The sequence below is a fragment of the Xiphophorus couchianus genome, chromosome 13 (assembly GCF_001444195.1).
Source record: "Xiphophorus couchianus chromosome 13, X_couchianus-1.0, whole genome shotgun sequence".
In the NCBI taxonomy this organism is placed as follows: domain Eukaryota; kingdom Metazoa; phylum Chordata; class Actinopteri; order Cyprinodontiformes; family Poeciliidae; genus Xiphophorus; species Xiphophorus couchianus.
This window is the reverse complement of record NC_040240.1, coordinates 25,461,648-25,473,738: the sequence shown is the minus strand read 5'-3', so window position 1 is coordinate 25,473,738 and position 12,091 is coordinate 25,461,648. Positions and strand designations below refer to the sequence as shown.

Sequence of the window (12,091 nt, the reverse complement as noted above, 5' to 3'; positions counted from 1 at the left end):
TTACATCTTAAATACAAAATATATATTTTACAGTTTGGGCTGAATTACAACTCAGAGTGTGTTGTTCTTTCAGCAAATGACAATTTTTAGATTAATCAGTTACTGAGTTGACGATTATTTCAATCATCAATTAATCACAATTAATCTGATTAATCGTTTCAGGTGTTTAAACGATGTTTAAATCAAGTAGTTTGATTAAAGTCCAGAGATGTTCCTGCTGAAGAGCTGCATGTTTCCAGCTTCGGATCATTAGCGCAGCGCTAATTAGCGAATGTTTCCTGGACAAAGGAAGGACGTCTCACTCCAACCTGAATGAGTCACACGATCCAGAGACAAGGTGAACATTAATGTGTCTGAAGTCAAAGTGAGATTTTCTCTTGGAGGACACTGCCTTTGTCTCCTAATGAATTGCTTTGAGTCAGTTTTAGAGCAAATTATCCCTCCCTCTCCACCTAATTTTCCAATTTGCTGTGTCATTTAGCGCTAATAGAGGAGCGCGCGGGGCTGGATTACTCTCACAAATAGGGCGATGCAGTTTATTGAAGGTCTGCAGCTACAGAGGCTGCAAAGCAAACATCAACTGGAGAAGAGGAGGCGAGCAAACAGCCTGTAATTATTCCTCGAAGGCTGCAGCGCTTATCCTGGCTCTGCATGGCGGTACGGCCCGACCTGGACCGAACCGAACCGGGCAGAAAACAGACGATCAACTGAGTTACCAACCTTTGATTAAGATCAGAATAAAAAAATTCAAATTATTTAGTTACTTGGGTAATTATTTAGCTTCAAACTAAATATTTAAGAATAAACTTTATTGATCCCCAAGGGATAAATGATTATTTGTTGACAAGCTCCTCCCATCCAAAGAGTTCAATATTAATAATATAAGAAATCATTTTTTTAAAATTAGTAAAATAAATTAAGGTAAAGAAAATAAAAACATGAGCTCGGAAAGATGAAACATTTAGTTAGAAAGTTAATTGTTTAGCTAGCAAGATAAATCTTTAGCTTTAAACTATAATTAGCTTTCCTGATCCATCAGCTGACGTCACCCAGTTAAATATTAGCAAATACAGCGAGTCAACTTATAATTCAAATATAAAATAATTACAAAAGTATGTACATGGAAATATAGAATATTTAATTAGCAAGCTAACAATTTAGCTTCAAACTGAATAATTAGCTAAATATTTGATTTGGAGCTAAATAAATATTTAATTAATGAATAATATGGTGAAAATATGAGTTTGAAAAATTAACCCCAAACTTTTCCAGACAGATTAAATAAACCAAATTTTACTTAAATTCATTTCTGACTGTAACTTTACAAGCAACGCAATCAGTTCGGCTCTGTGACGTCACGACCCGACCATACTGGACCGTCTCGGAACCAAACTGAAAACCTACCCAGAGGTTCAAACAGCTCATCTTCCAGCCAGTTGAGTGAAATTGGACCGAATCCGTTCAGAACCAGGAGGATTAACCCACACATGGCGACATGCTGCCCCCTGCTGCCCACGGCGCCGAACTGCAGCGGGATCTGAAAACGTCTCTGCGTTTCCGCCTCAAACTGGTCATTCATTCATTCATTCGTTCATTCATCAACACGCTGATGAATGAATGAACGCTCACAGGGATAATCCAGTCATGTTAAGCCACTAAAGAACCAGAGAAAAAATGAGATCCACCTTATCTGGGCTGAGGAGAAAAGGTACCGTTACTGAACAGAACCTAGAGATTCTGTTCTGCAGGTCCGGATTTCTGGATACAAATCATTTTTATGGTGTGGTGTGATATTCTGAGGTTCTGGATCATCAAAACCAACAGAATCGATGATTTCTCTCTGAGGAACGAACTCCACTTTCTTCTTTTTCAACAGAACTCCCGACACTGATGTTCTGATTCATTGACCCAGACCCGTTCAGACGTGAAGCTGCATCAGAACTGACCCAGAGATTCTGAAGGGTCAGGTCCAGAGTTCTGGATCCAGAGCTTTGACCACTCTGGGCTTCATGGAGGTTCTTCTCTCTTATAGAAATAAAGTCTATTTATTTGGTTCTGATGAATTTTCTCCAGGTTCTGACTGGTTAAAACGGGCCAGAGTCCCAACAGAACCAGAAGTTTGATGCTCAGACAGACAGGACCGGCAGGATGAGGTTCTACTGGTTTTATTGAAACATGGAATATTTACAGAACTTGTTCTGGATCAAATGGATCTCAGTTCTGATCGATTCTTTAGCAGGACATTTACAAAAAACTAAAACCAGTAAAAAACAAACCAAAAAAAAATAATCACATCTAAAAACAAGAACATGAAAGCGGGCCAGAGCTCCAGCTGCTGCTACTCCGACGGGCCGCAGAGCGTGGTCAGGCGGTTCTGTCAGAAACCACAGAAGAAGAGAATGATTCTGGCCCGCAGAGACAGGAAGTGATGCAGAGGAAGTGATGGACCCACCTTCAGCAGCCGGATGCTCCTCAGCGCCGACTCGTCCAGCAGCTTCAGGTCCAGAGAGTCCATCTCACTGGCCAGCAGCTGGATGCTCTGAGGGTCAAAGGTCGGGTTACAGATCCTTTGGCTCATTAGCATGACTGAAGAAATACTTCCAGATTATTCTTAAAACGTATCCGAGTCTAAAATATTCATAATATGTAATAATTAAAATGCTCCTCGTTATAAGATCACCTATTAATAATTCTCTTACTGAACAATAATTGTCATAATTTAAGTAGAACATTTTGAGTTGGACTCAACAGACGGTTAGCCTGTAGCTACTGTCAGTGCGCCCTCTAGTGGACCAATCAGGGACAAAAAGACATTTATTCTCAGTCTTTTCTGAGATTAAATGTGTTTAATGTGAATAAACACCTTATGTTCATAGGAAACAGTTTATTTCTCACGTTTGATTATTGTACATATTTACTGGATTTTTTCAGAAGCAATCCTGCAAAATGCAGTTAAATTGTTTTTGTCTTTATTTCTTGTTATTCGATTTAAATCATTTAATATTTATATGATTACAACACAGGAAGAAAAAAGGAACAAAAATGTCCTCTGCATGTATTTCTGTTAGCACAAGCGCTAATTAGCCGACGGTGACGGGACACAAACACTCACCTCTCCATTGGCGACTGGAACGTTGATGATGATGTCACTTCCTGCCTGAATGGGGGAGCCGTTGACCGACATGCTGAAGACCCGTTCCTTGTGGCGCGGGACTCTGACAGCGGGCGTCTTCGGCAGTCTGAGGAGGCAGAACCATGAGGCCGGTGCCACAACGCCGCGGCCCGGCCGGCCAGGTGAGTCTTACCTGGGGTCGAAGCGCGGCGTGATGAGGGGGGTGGAGCCCATCATCAGGGAGGAGTCCAGCAGGTTCCGGGCCGGGGTCACCAGAGGCTTCCTGTTGGAGCTGAACACACAGGAAGCTCAGAGGGGTGGGGCCCAAAGGGGGCGTGGTCTACACAGAGGGGGAGGAGTCAATGCGCTCACCGTCTGATGGTGCTGCCCTCCTTGCTCACACCCAGAACCTTTGACCTCTTTGTTGTAGACGGGGGCTTTCTGGCTGTCCGGGTCTGAATCAGAACCATGAAGCAAACAGAACCAAGACGTCGTCTCGTTACAACCAGGAACGGCTCCTGAACTTATTTCCAAGCTCTGGCAGTTAAACACTTTCCTATGATCAATATGGCGAGTAACAAAACGTCACATTTCCTTCCCTACATAAACACAAAGCGTTCCCTCTGCTCGTCATCAGAATGATCACAGCAACGTCACAATGAAGAATATTTCTAAAGTAGCGACACAAAGTAAACCGGCCCAACATGACGAACCTTCCTGGTGGAGTTCAGGACGTTTTCGTCACAGCCGGACTTGGCTCTGCCTTTCTTCCTGGTGGCTGCAGGAGGAACCAGAACAGACTCAGCAGCAGAAATATACCGCGCTCCAACAGAACCGGACACTTTCACTGACTTTTCTTGGCGGACTTGAGGAGGACGGCATGGTCCTCCACCACCATGCTCTCCAAGATGGCGGCCTCCTCCTGCCTCTGCTCAGAGGAAACAGCGTTGGGTTAGCACAGCCGGACCTTCAGGTGAGGAGGAGAGACGAAGAGCATGCTCACCTTTACATTGTCTACCTCTGCAGTGTTGGATTTGTCTGGATCTGCAGAGAGAAACGGAACAATCAGAGCGAGACGGAGGAGGGCGGAGCTTCCTGACTGACGGGACTCACTGCTGCAGAGCTGCAGCCAGACCTGCTGCCTCACGGCTCTGGGCAGCTTGATCAGAGCCATGTTGTAGTTGTTATCCACGTCCTTCAGTAAATGGTCGATCTTCTCCCTCATCCGGTCCACTCTGGTCTTCACTGTACAAACAGACAGCGCAGTGAAGAAGGAGGAAGAAGAGGAGGAGGAGGATTTAGGGGACTCAGCGGGTTTAGGGAGTTCAGTGAAACTAAGCTGATAATGGTTCACTAGAACTAACAAAACCACCAAAAACAAAATTGGGAAAACATTTTTTGTTAACTGAAATAAAAACAGTAATTAATGAAGAAAACTATAACTAACTGGTACTATACTGTAGGTTTATTAAACATATTTAAATTATAGATATAATATCCTTCATTTTTGTGTTTATGAATCTATTTATTAGCCTTTCAAACTGATGTGCAGCTGTTATGTTTTCCTCCACACAGACACTTTCCATCAGCAAAATATCCACAGCAGAAACTCCAGAGTCTGTTATTGTATAACTAAATACAGTTTTTATAAATTATTTGTTCTGTTGAGTATTTTTTACCCAATCGAAACATAAATCACCTAAAATGAACCAACGTATGAAAAAACTAAAACTACTAATAAAGACTAAACTGAGCCAATAAACCAAACAAACCCTCTAAAAACTAATTCAAAATAACTGAATTAGACAAAATGTCACAACAAAATAAAACTAAACTACAATAAAAAACCCAAAACTGTTGATCTGCTGGAGAGGTTTAATCCCCACCAGCGGCTCTGACGGGTTTGGATCTACTGCAGTTTGTCTGCAGGTTCAGCAGACAGGAGGCATTTCCTCTGTTTCTCACCCTGAAGCTGCTAAAACTTTTGCATGTTTCATTTTTATTTATTTTACCTCCTCTTTTAACAGCATACAGCCGCTTTGCTAAAAGGTTTAAAAGTACACCTAACATTTATTATGGTCTCATATTTAGTTTCTTAGCACTTTTTTTTATCTCAATAAACCCAAAAATGTTGAAACATTAAAACAGGAACATGTCTTGAGATTTTACATGTTTAGATGAAACTAGATGAGAAGAATCAGCAGAAGACGCTTTATGCCCTGCTAAGAAGTCAGACTCTGTCAGAGGATTGGACTTTACAGTTTATCCTTCTCGATAAAACAAAATGCAACTCCATGTAGGAAAAGTCTGCTTCCTCAAGTCAGCAGCAAGGATCCAGTCCAGTCCAACAGAACCATGGAGGACGGGCTGAGACGCTGCAGGAAGGGAGAGTGATGGACAGCAGGAGACTGGAGGCTGGTTCATGTAATAAATTACTCTCTAGGTTCAAATTCACTTTATGGAGAACATTTAAAATAACACCAAGTTAACTGTATTAATCAAACAGCTCAGACTGAGTTAAAAGGTTTGCAAGTGACATAACAAACGGAAGCAAAGCGGTTTCCTGGCCTCTGCAGGTCAGAGAAAATCAGAGAAAATCCCAGAATTTAGGAAGAAAAGGAATCAAGTGGGAACGATTCAGCCCAAACAGAATCGGATCAGATACGGCCCTAAAAACGGATCCACGGTTTGTTATTTAATAGACAGAGAAAATACTGTAACGATTCTGTGTTTTAGTTCTGCTGGGGTCCATATGGTTATTTGTATTTGCTATAAGTTGCAATGTGATCCTTTCTGTTATATGTAGAGTTATGGGCTTCCCCTGTCTGACTGTGCTGGATCCCGCTCACATGTGATAATCCTGTCATGTGGGGGGGGGGGGGGGTGTGTCGGTGGAGCGGCAGGACCAGGACCGGAAGTGGGGAAAAGTTCAGGGGGGAGTTAGCAGTGAAGCTAACAGTTGATTGTGTCCGTTTGTTAGAGGCATGAGCTGCAGCCTCAGAAATAGCAGCTTGTAATTATTTCTAATAAACCCTGTTGGCGGGACTACATCTGCAGTGTTGGTGTCATTACAATACATTATATCTATTTGTTTGCAGATACTTCAGTCCAGCAGAAAATGAGTTTCTAAAGTTATTTCCTCCAACTGGAGTCATACCTTCATGGTCGAAGTCCTGCAGAAAAGCCTCCAGCTTAGCCGTTTTCAAGCTGTTTTTCTGCTGCCTCGTGGTTCTTTTCCTGGGAGCCATGTCTGCAGGACACCGAGTCAGCCATTAAACACACAGCAGAGCTCGTTTTAACAGACAGAATAACCGTTAAGGGCATCAATATGGAGGGTTTAACGGTAGCAGCAGGTTCTCTCCGTTGGTTAGCATGTTAGCAACAAGAGAACCAGCTATTCACGGCTGATTATCGGTCAACAGCTGAGCTCACAAAACTCACATCATCTCAAAACATCTTAGAAAATCTAACAACCAACCACAGAACATTTTATTGAAGAGTATAATACCTGAAAATCAACGTTTCTTCTTCTCTAGGGATGCTATCCCTCCTTTTCCTTGCAGTTTTCAAATCTCTGTGGTGGGAGTGACCGAAACATCCCCTGGGCCAATCAAAGCGCACGTTTGTCCTTCAGGTTCAGAAAACGTTGATCGCGATTGGTTTGTTTTCAAGCTGCATTTAATTGTACATATGAACTCGGAATTTCGTCCATATCGTGTTTAGTTGCGCACATTTTGCTGATAATAATTTGTTTTTAAGATTTTAAACCATTTCAAAGAAAAGACGCGTGTAAAGATAACTGTTAAAATTTAACAAAAAATAAGTTTGACAGTAAAACAGCTTGGAAATGGTAAAGGATATTATTTATGAAGTATAAAGCAAAACGTTGAGAATAGTGGAAAATGTACAGGACGCACAGTTCCTTTGCAGAAAATAGCTCTTTGGATCGTATCCCAACCTGGAGTTTTTCTGTTTGGGATTTCAAGGTGTTCCAGAAATTGAATATTTTACAGAAAAGAAAATTCAAGTTGTTGATTTTCCACAGTATTTTAAGGTACATTGAAGGTACCACAAATTATTGTTTACATCAGCAGACCGGAAACAGTTGGAAGCGTCATGGCGAACGCGTGTTGCAGCTTGGTGGCTTAAAGGCGGAAAGTATTTGGGTTTTTAAATCTTAGCTGAACCCTGCATAGATAGATCTCTGGTTAGTGAATCATTTGACCTTTAACCTTTATGTAAATCTGAAATATTGTGGTATTATTTCCTTTCTCTTGCGGACTCGTGTCTGCTTTCATAGCGAATTGATCATAAACTTTATCGGCCAGATGTCCCTGCAGGGGGCGGTCAGGAGGAGCTTCGTGGCTCTCCGGGACCAGCGGGCGGCGTGGAGGAGCGTGCTGGAGGAGTGCGACCCGCTCATGGAGTCTCTGGGGAACCTGGGGGAGCAGATGAATGCTCTGTCCCGGGTCCGGGTCTCCGACACGCCGCTCCGGGCGTTCCCGGACCTCCAGGAGCGGCTGCAGTTCCAGCTGCTGCAGGCTGTGGACCTGCTGCTGCAGAGACTCAGGGACAGGATGTGAGTGGACCATCAGGACCGACTGAGACACCCAGATGTCCCCAGAATATGTAAACCACAGGTTGTAATGATTTAAATGGTTACTGACACCTAGTGGCCGTGTTGGAGACAACAATGATGACAAGACAAGTCCAGATATTCCTGAAGATTATTATTATTATTCTCTGAGAAGAATAATTCAGCAATCAGCAGACATTATTGGTCATATTTAATAACAGAAATCAATAACCTGGTCAATAAATTAAAAATAGAAGTCCTAAAACAGCGGTGGTCAGCGTGTGGCCCGGGGGCCATTTGAGGCCCTTAGAGGGGTTTTGTGTGGCCCTCAACCGCAGTACAAAAATGGCACAAACTGGGCTTTCTGTAGTAAGTTTGGAAGTTGATGCAGTTACAAAGAGCTGAGCTTCTACACTGCAAAAACACAAACTCTGACCAGGTCATTTCTGTCTAGTTTCTCAGTACATTTGAAATAAGACAAAACTAATCAGTAAGTAAGTTTAATATATGAGTTTGTTTTAATTCCTTCATATTGATGAAAAAGTTCTGGTTCAACTATTACTATATTATTTCAGTTACAACAAAACATTTTTCCCTGTTGAAGGTGAAATAATCTGGAAATGTAACTAAACTAGCCCAGTTACTTATTAGTTAGTTTTGTCTTATTTGAAGTGCAGTGAGATATTTGCACTTTAAACCAGACCAAACGTCCCTGGTAACATTTTGTGTTTCACAGTTTAATCTAAAGAGACTCCAGACTTCAGCTGACGGTCCGTTCTGATTGGTTGTCTCCTCCAGGTCCTGCCTCCAGTCCATCAGGGACTCCGTCGGCGGCCATGTTTCTGCCGCCCTGCAGCTCTACCAGGACTCTGCAGACGGCCTGGATGTTGCCGTGGCGACACAGCGCTCCTCCGTCGCTCCGTCGCTCGCCGACATGTTGGAGTGGCTTCAGGACGCCGAGCGTTTCTACAGACGGCAGTATCCTACCTGCTCTCTGTGAGGCGTTTGAGTGCCGTAGGGTTTGTGAGTTCTCCTGAACGCTTGGCCAGGTTCCTGCAGAGGAAGACTCTGCTGCTGACGCTGAGGCGGGACGACCGCGCGCAGCTGGAGGGCGCGGCCAAGGCCTGGAGGAGTCTGGACTCTCCTGATGCAGAGCAGCAAATCACAGGTGAGGTCATCACTCACCTGAGTCATGAACCTATGGCAGGCCGTTATTACATAAAATCTGCTTCACCGATATGTGAAATGGATTAATGACTAGAGATAAAAGTTAATTAAAGGGCCAGTATCATTTAAAATCATCATGTTATAATGTGTTTTTGATTCTTCCATTCATGTTTGAGAAATCTTTTAATTTCCATGGCAACCATTCAGCTGTTGCCTGGCTGGACCGAGCCTAGTATGGAAGCTTCAATTCAAGATGTCTGCAAGAAAGTAGTGACTATCTGAAACATGTTTCAGATGTAAACAGTTAAATTGTGACACGTCATGAAGTAGATTTAACACATCTGACTTTTTATTCTGACTAGAAAATACTCAAAATAAATACCAAAAATGTAAACATTTTGCACTTAAGATAAAAAAACTAATTTATCTGTAAATCTGTTTACAACAAAACATGTTTCTGCAGAAAATCTTCTATTAATCACATTTTACATCCAATTATCAATCAATAATTAATCATCAGTATTGGTAGTAGGGCAAGAAGAAAGAAAACCTGATGTTGATTTATTTAGCTGCAGATGCTACAAATGATCAAACATTCACTAACTGAATGCTTTTTTACATTTTAGGCAATAAAATCTTTATTTTCTACTCCAATAAAGAAATTAGCAAAAAATTCTTCATATGCAGTTTTTTCTGTTTCTAATATTGATTAAATAAGCTTAAGTGGTTAAATGAAAAATCTGAAAATTGATCAATCATCAGAATAATCGATTACTGAAACGAACGTTAGTCTCAGCCCTAAAATGCTGATATGTTTAATTATCGTTCAGGTTGGTGGTGATGTAGCCGTGTAGAGTCCAAACTGGACACCCGGAGTGTAATTACAGGAGGGCAGACGAAACCGATTATATGCTAAAACAGCCTGCCATATGAAACTGGACCGGGTCTCTGTCTCCTTCCAGATAATCTGTGCAGACTGGCCTTCTTCCTGGAGTCCCAGTGATCCGACCTCTGACCCGCTACTGGATCAGAACCAGATGAATCCATCAGACCCGCTACTGGATCAGAACCGGTTGGTATCAGAACCGGCTGAACTGATCAGACCCAGAAAGAGACACGTCTTCAGGTCTAAGTTGGTTTTATTGGACCACAGCACACGCTGACACATCAGGGATAAGAACTGAACACAAACCAGAGAAACGGATCAGGAACCAGGAAACGGATCAGGAACCAGGAAACGATCACGACTCACTGCAAAAACACAAATATTACCAAGAATTTCTGTCCAGATTCTCAATCAGTCGCATCATAAATTATAATCATTTCCATTCTGATGGAAATGATGCAGTTTTGTTTAATCCATTTGTTTATTTATTGTTTTTGGTTGTTTTGTTTTTATTTTGAATATTGAACATATCTCCTAGTTCAAGTCTTTAGTGTTATTTTAATAAAATTAAAGTTAATTTATCAGTTATTTAACTTAGAAATGGTCTGTCACAATAACACATCTTACTGGACGATAAATTATCCCAGAAGTTATTGTGATAAACGATAATATTGTTATAAAATTACAGAAAAATAATGCAAGAACACACTCTGAGAGACAAATACACTTTAAACTCCAACAAACATTCAACAGTGGAGCTGGATGACGATTTAAATATTCACAATAAATAAACAAAACAAATAAAATCAATTATTAAAAAAACACCAAACTGAAGAATTTTATCATCCAGTTTCAAGTAGAAAGAGAAAAACCAAGCAAATAAAAATTACTTGTCGTTTTAATTTGTCAAGTGGTTAATAGATTTATTGTTTATCGGGATAATTTATCATATGATTTGTTATTGTGACAAACGGAGTTGGAAGTTGGTTCAATTTTAATTCCAGAGAATCAAAGAACAAGACGAAATCACTTGGTGAGGGTTTGTGTTTTAGCAGCGTGAGGAAGAACTCCTCCTCCTCCTCCTCCTCCTCCTCCTCCTCCTCCTCCTCCTCCTCCTCCTCCTCCTCCTCCTCCTCCTGCTACACGTACTCCTTCATCGGTAGGCTGTTGGAGGCGATGGGCTTCGGCGGCTCTGGCGCCGGCGAGTTGGCAAAGCTCCTGCCGATGTACCCTCGGCGGTAGCGGCCGCCGCGCTCCATCAGAGGGCAGGTGCTGCTCAGGACGGCGCCGCTGATCATCAGGATGACGGCGGCGGCCCAGCCCAGGTAGATGGCCTGGCCCAGCTCCCGCTTGTGCATGACGGGAACGTTTGGGTTGTAGAAGTCCTGCACCACGGTGTTGGCGGTCCAGGAGACGGGGATGAGGACGCACAGCCCCGTCAGGATGAAGAGGACGCCGCCGGCCAGCGCGATGCCGGCCTTGGCGCGGCGGTCGTCGCCGGCGCAGGTGGTGCACTTCATGCCGCAGCAGGACACGGTGCAGGACAGCCAGCCCATGAAGATGGCGAGGCACATGAGGGCGCGCGCCGCCTGGATGTCGGGCGGCAGCGCCAGCATGGAGTCGTAGGTCTTGCACTGCATGTGTCCGGTGGTCTGGTACACGCAGTTCATCCAGATTCCCTCCCACTTCATCTCCGACGTCAGGATGTTGTTCCCGATGAACGCCGACACCTTCCACTGCGGCAGCGCCGTCACGGCGATGGCCATGATCCAGCCCGTCACCGCGCAGGTGAAGCTGATCAGCTGCATCCCCGTGTTCACCATGGCAACGGACTCTTCTGGAACGTCTGCTGGGAACTCTGGTCGGACTGGTTCTGCTGGCTGCTCTACGGTCCGCAGGCGGCCATGTTCAGGTTCTCTTCCGGACCCGTCCGGACATCCCGGCCCCGGTCAGAACCCTGATCCGCCTGTCTGCTGCTCGGGTGACAGAAACTGATCCGACCCGCTGCTGTCGCTCCAACAGTGAAACTGGGCTGCGGTCCGGCCTCGATCCGGGTCAGAACCGCCGGCTTCAGGGTCCAGAGTTAGTCCTGCTGAAGAAATTCCCGGTTTTCCAGATCCTGGACGGAGCCGACTGCAGCTGGAGGGTCTGCTGGGAACAAAGAGTCGGTCTGAACGGAGAGCCACCCCTCCCCCGGCGCCGAGCCCAGACGGGTCAGACGGGCTTCAGACGGCTGGACAGACGGATTGGGTCTGGAAACACGGACCCGGAGCTGCTGATAAACATTCGCTCCATGAATTAAAGATGGAGGCTTCCAGGTTCTGCTGCTCGGGTTTCCTTTCTCCGGTTG

At 43.9% G+C, this 12,091-nt stretch overlaps 3 protein-coding genes across 7 annotated transcripts; 1 reads left to right on the top strand and 2 right to left on the bottom strand.

Moving 5' to 3' along the window:
* Positions 1–2,149: 2,149 nt before the first annotated feature.
* Positions 2,150–6,780, bottom strand: cdca8 (cell division cycle associated 8). Of its 2 annotated transcripts, none has more exons than XM_028037008.1 (11): positions 6,621–6,780; positions 6,270–6,362; positions 4,226–4,357; positions 4,116–4,156; positions 3,965–4,040; positions 3,826–3,890; positions 3,485–3,567; positions 3,306–3,404; positions 3,113–3,239; positions 2,453–2,539; positions 2,150–2,374 (listed from the first exon to the last, which is right to left on the bottom strand). In XM_028037008.1, exons 2-11 carry the CDS (start codon positions 6,358–6,360, stop codon positions 2,339–2,341), a joined length of 837 nt encoding a protein of 278 aa, XP_027892809.1. In that variant the 5' UTR covers positions 6,361–6,362; positions 6,621–6,780; the 3' UTR covers positions 2,150–2,338. The 2 variants fall into 2 exon arrangements, with proteins under 2 accessions (XP_027892809.1, XP_027892810.1); XM_028037009.1 differs by having other exon boundaries at positions 3,306–3,395.
* Positions 6,781–6,927: 147 nt separating this feature from the next.
* On the top strand, positions 6,928–10,316 carry airim (AFG2 interacting ribosome maturation factor). Of its 4 annotated transcripts, none has more exons than XM_028037014.1 (5): positions 6,928–7,691; positions 8,487–8,666; positions 8,738–8,856; positions 9,818–9,889; positions 9,926–10,316. In XM_028037014.1, exons 1-4 carry the CDS (start codon positions 7,441–7,443, stop codon positions 9,856–9,858), a joined length of 591 nt encoding a protein of 196 aa, XP_027892815.1. In that variant the 5' UTR covers positions 6,928–7,440; the 3' UTR covers positions 9,859–9,889; positions 9,926–10,316. The 4 variants fall into 4 exon arrangements, with proteins under 4 accessions (XP_027892815.1, XP_027892813.1, XP_027892814.1 ...); XM_028037013.1 differs by having other exon boundaries at positions 7,009–7,319; positions 7,441–7,691; positions 9,818–10,316; XM_028037015.1 differs by having other exon boundaries at positions 7,011–7,319; positions 7,453–7,691; positions 9,818–10,316.
* cldn35 (claudin 35) lies at positions 9,977–12,085 on the bottom strand. Its single transcript, XM_028037010.1, has 2 exons — positions 10,878–12,085; positions 9,977–10,823 (listed from the first exon to the last, which is right to left on the bottom strand). The coding sequence occupies exon 1, from the start codon at positions 11,562–11,564 to the stop codon at positions 10,881–10,883; it is 684 nt and encodes a 227-aa protein (XP_027892811.1). The 5' UTR covers positions 11,565–12,085; the 3' UTR covers positions 9,977–10,823; positions 10,878–10,880.
* Positions 12,086–12,091: the final 6 nt, after the last annotated feature.

Bases quoted from the DNA above. Each gene is read 5' to 3' on its own strand.
- cdca8 (XM_028037008.1), bottom strand. From the start codon at position 6,360: ATGGCTCCCAGGAAAAGAACCACGAGGCAGCAGAAAAACAGCTTGAAA. The intron at 4,157-4,225 runs GTGAGTCCCGTC...TTCTCTCTGCAG, and splicing joins CTGGCTGCAGCTCTGCAGCA to ATCCAGACAAATCCAACACT. The intron at 2,540-3,112 runs GTGAGTGTTTGT...TTTGACCCTCAG, and splicing joins TTCCAGTCGCCAATGGAGAG to AGCATCCAGCTGCTGGCCAG.
- airim (XM_028037014.1), top strand. From the start codon at position 7,441: ATGTCCCTGCAGGGGGCGGTCAGGAGGAGCTTCGTGGCTCTCCGGGAC. The intron at 8,667-8,737 runs GTATCCTACCTG...ACGCTTGGCCAG, and splicing joins GAGCGTTTCTACAGACGGCA to GTTCCTGCAGAGGAAGACTC. The intron at 8,857-9,817 runs GTGAGGTCATCA...GTCTCCTTCCAG, and splicing joins TGCAGAGCAGCAAATCACAG to ATAATCTGTGCAGACTGGCC.
- cldn35 (XM_028037010.1), bottom strand. From the start codon at position 11,564: ATGGTGAACACGGGGATGCAGCTGATCAGCTTCACCTGCGCGGTGACG.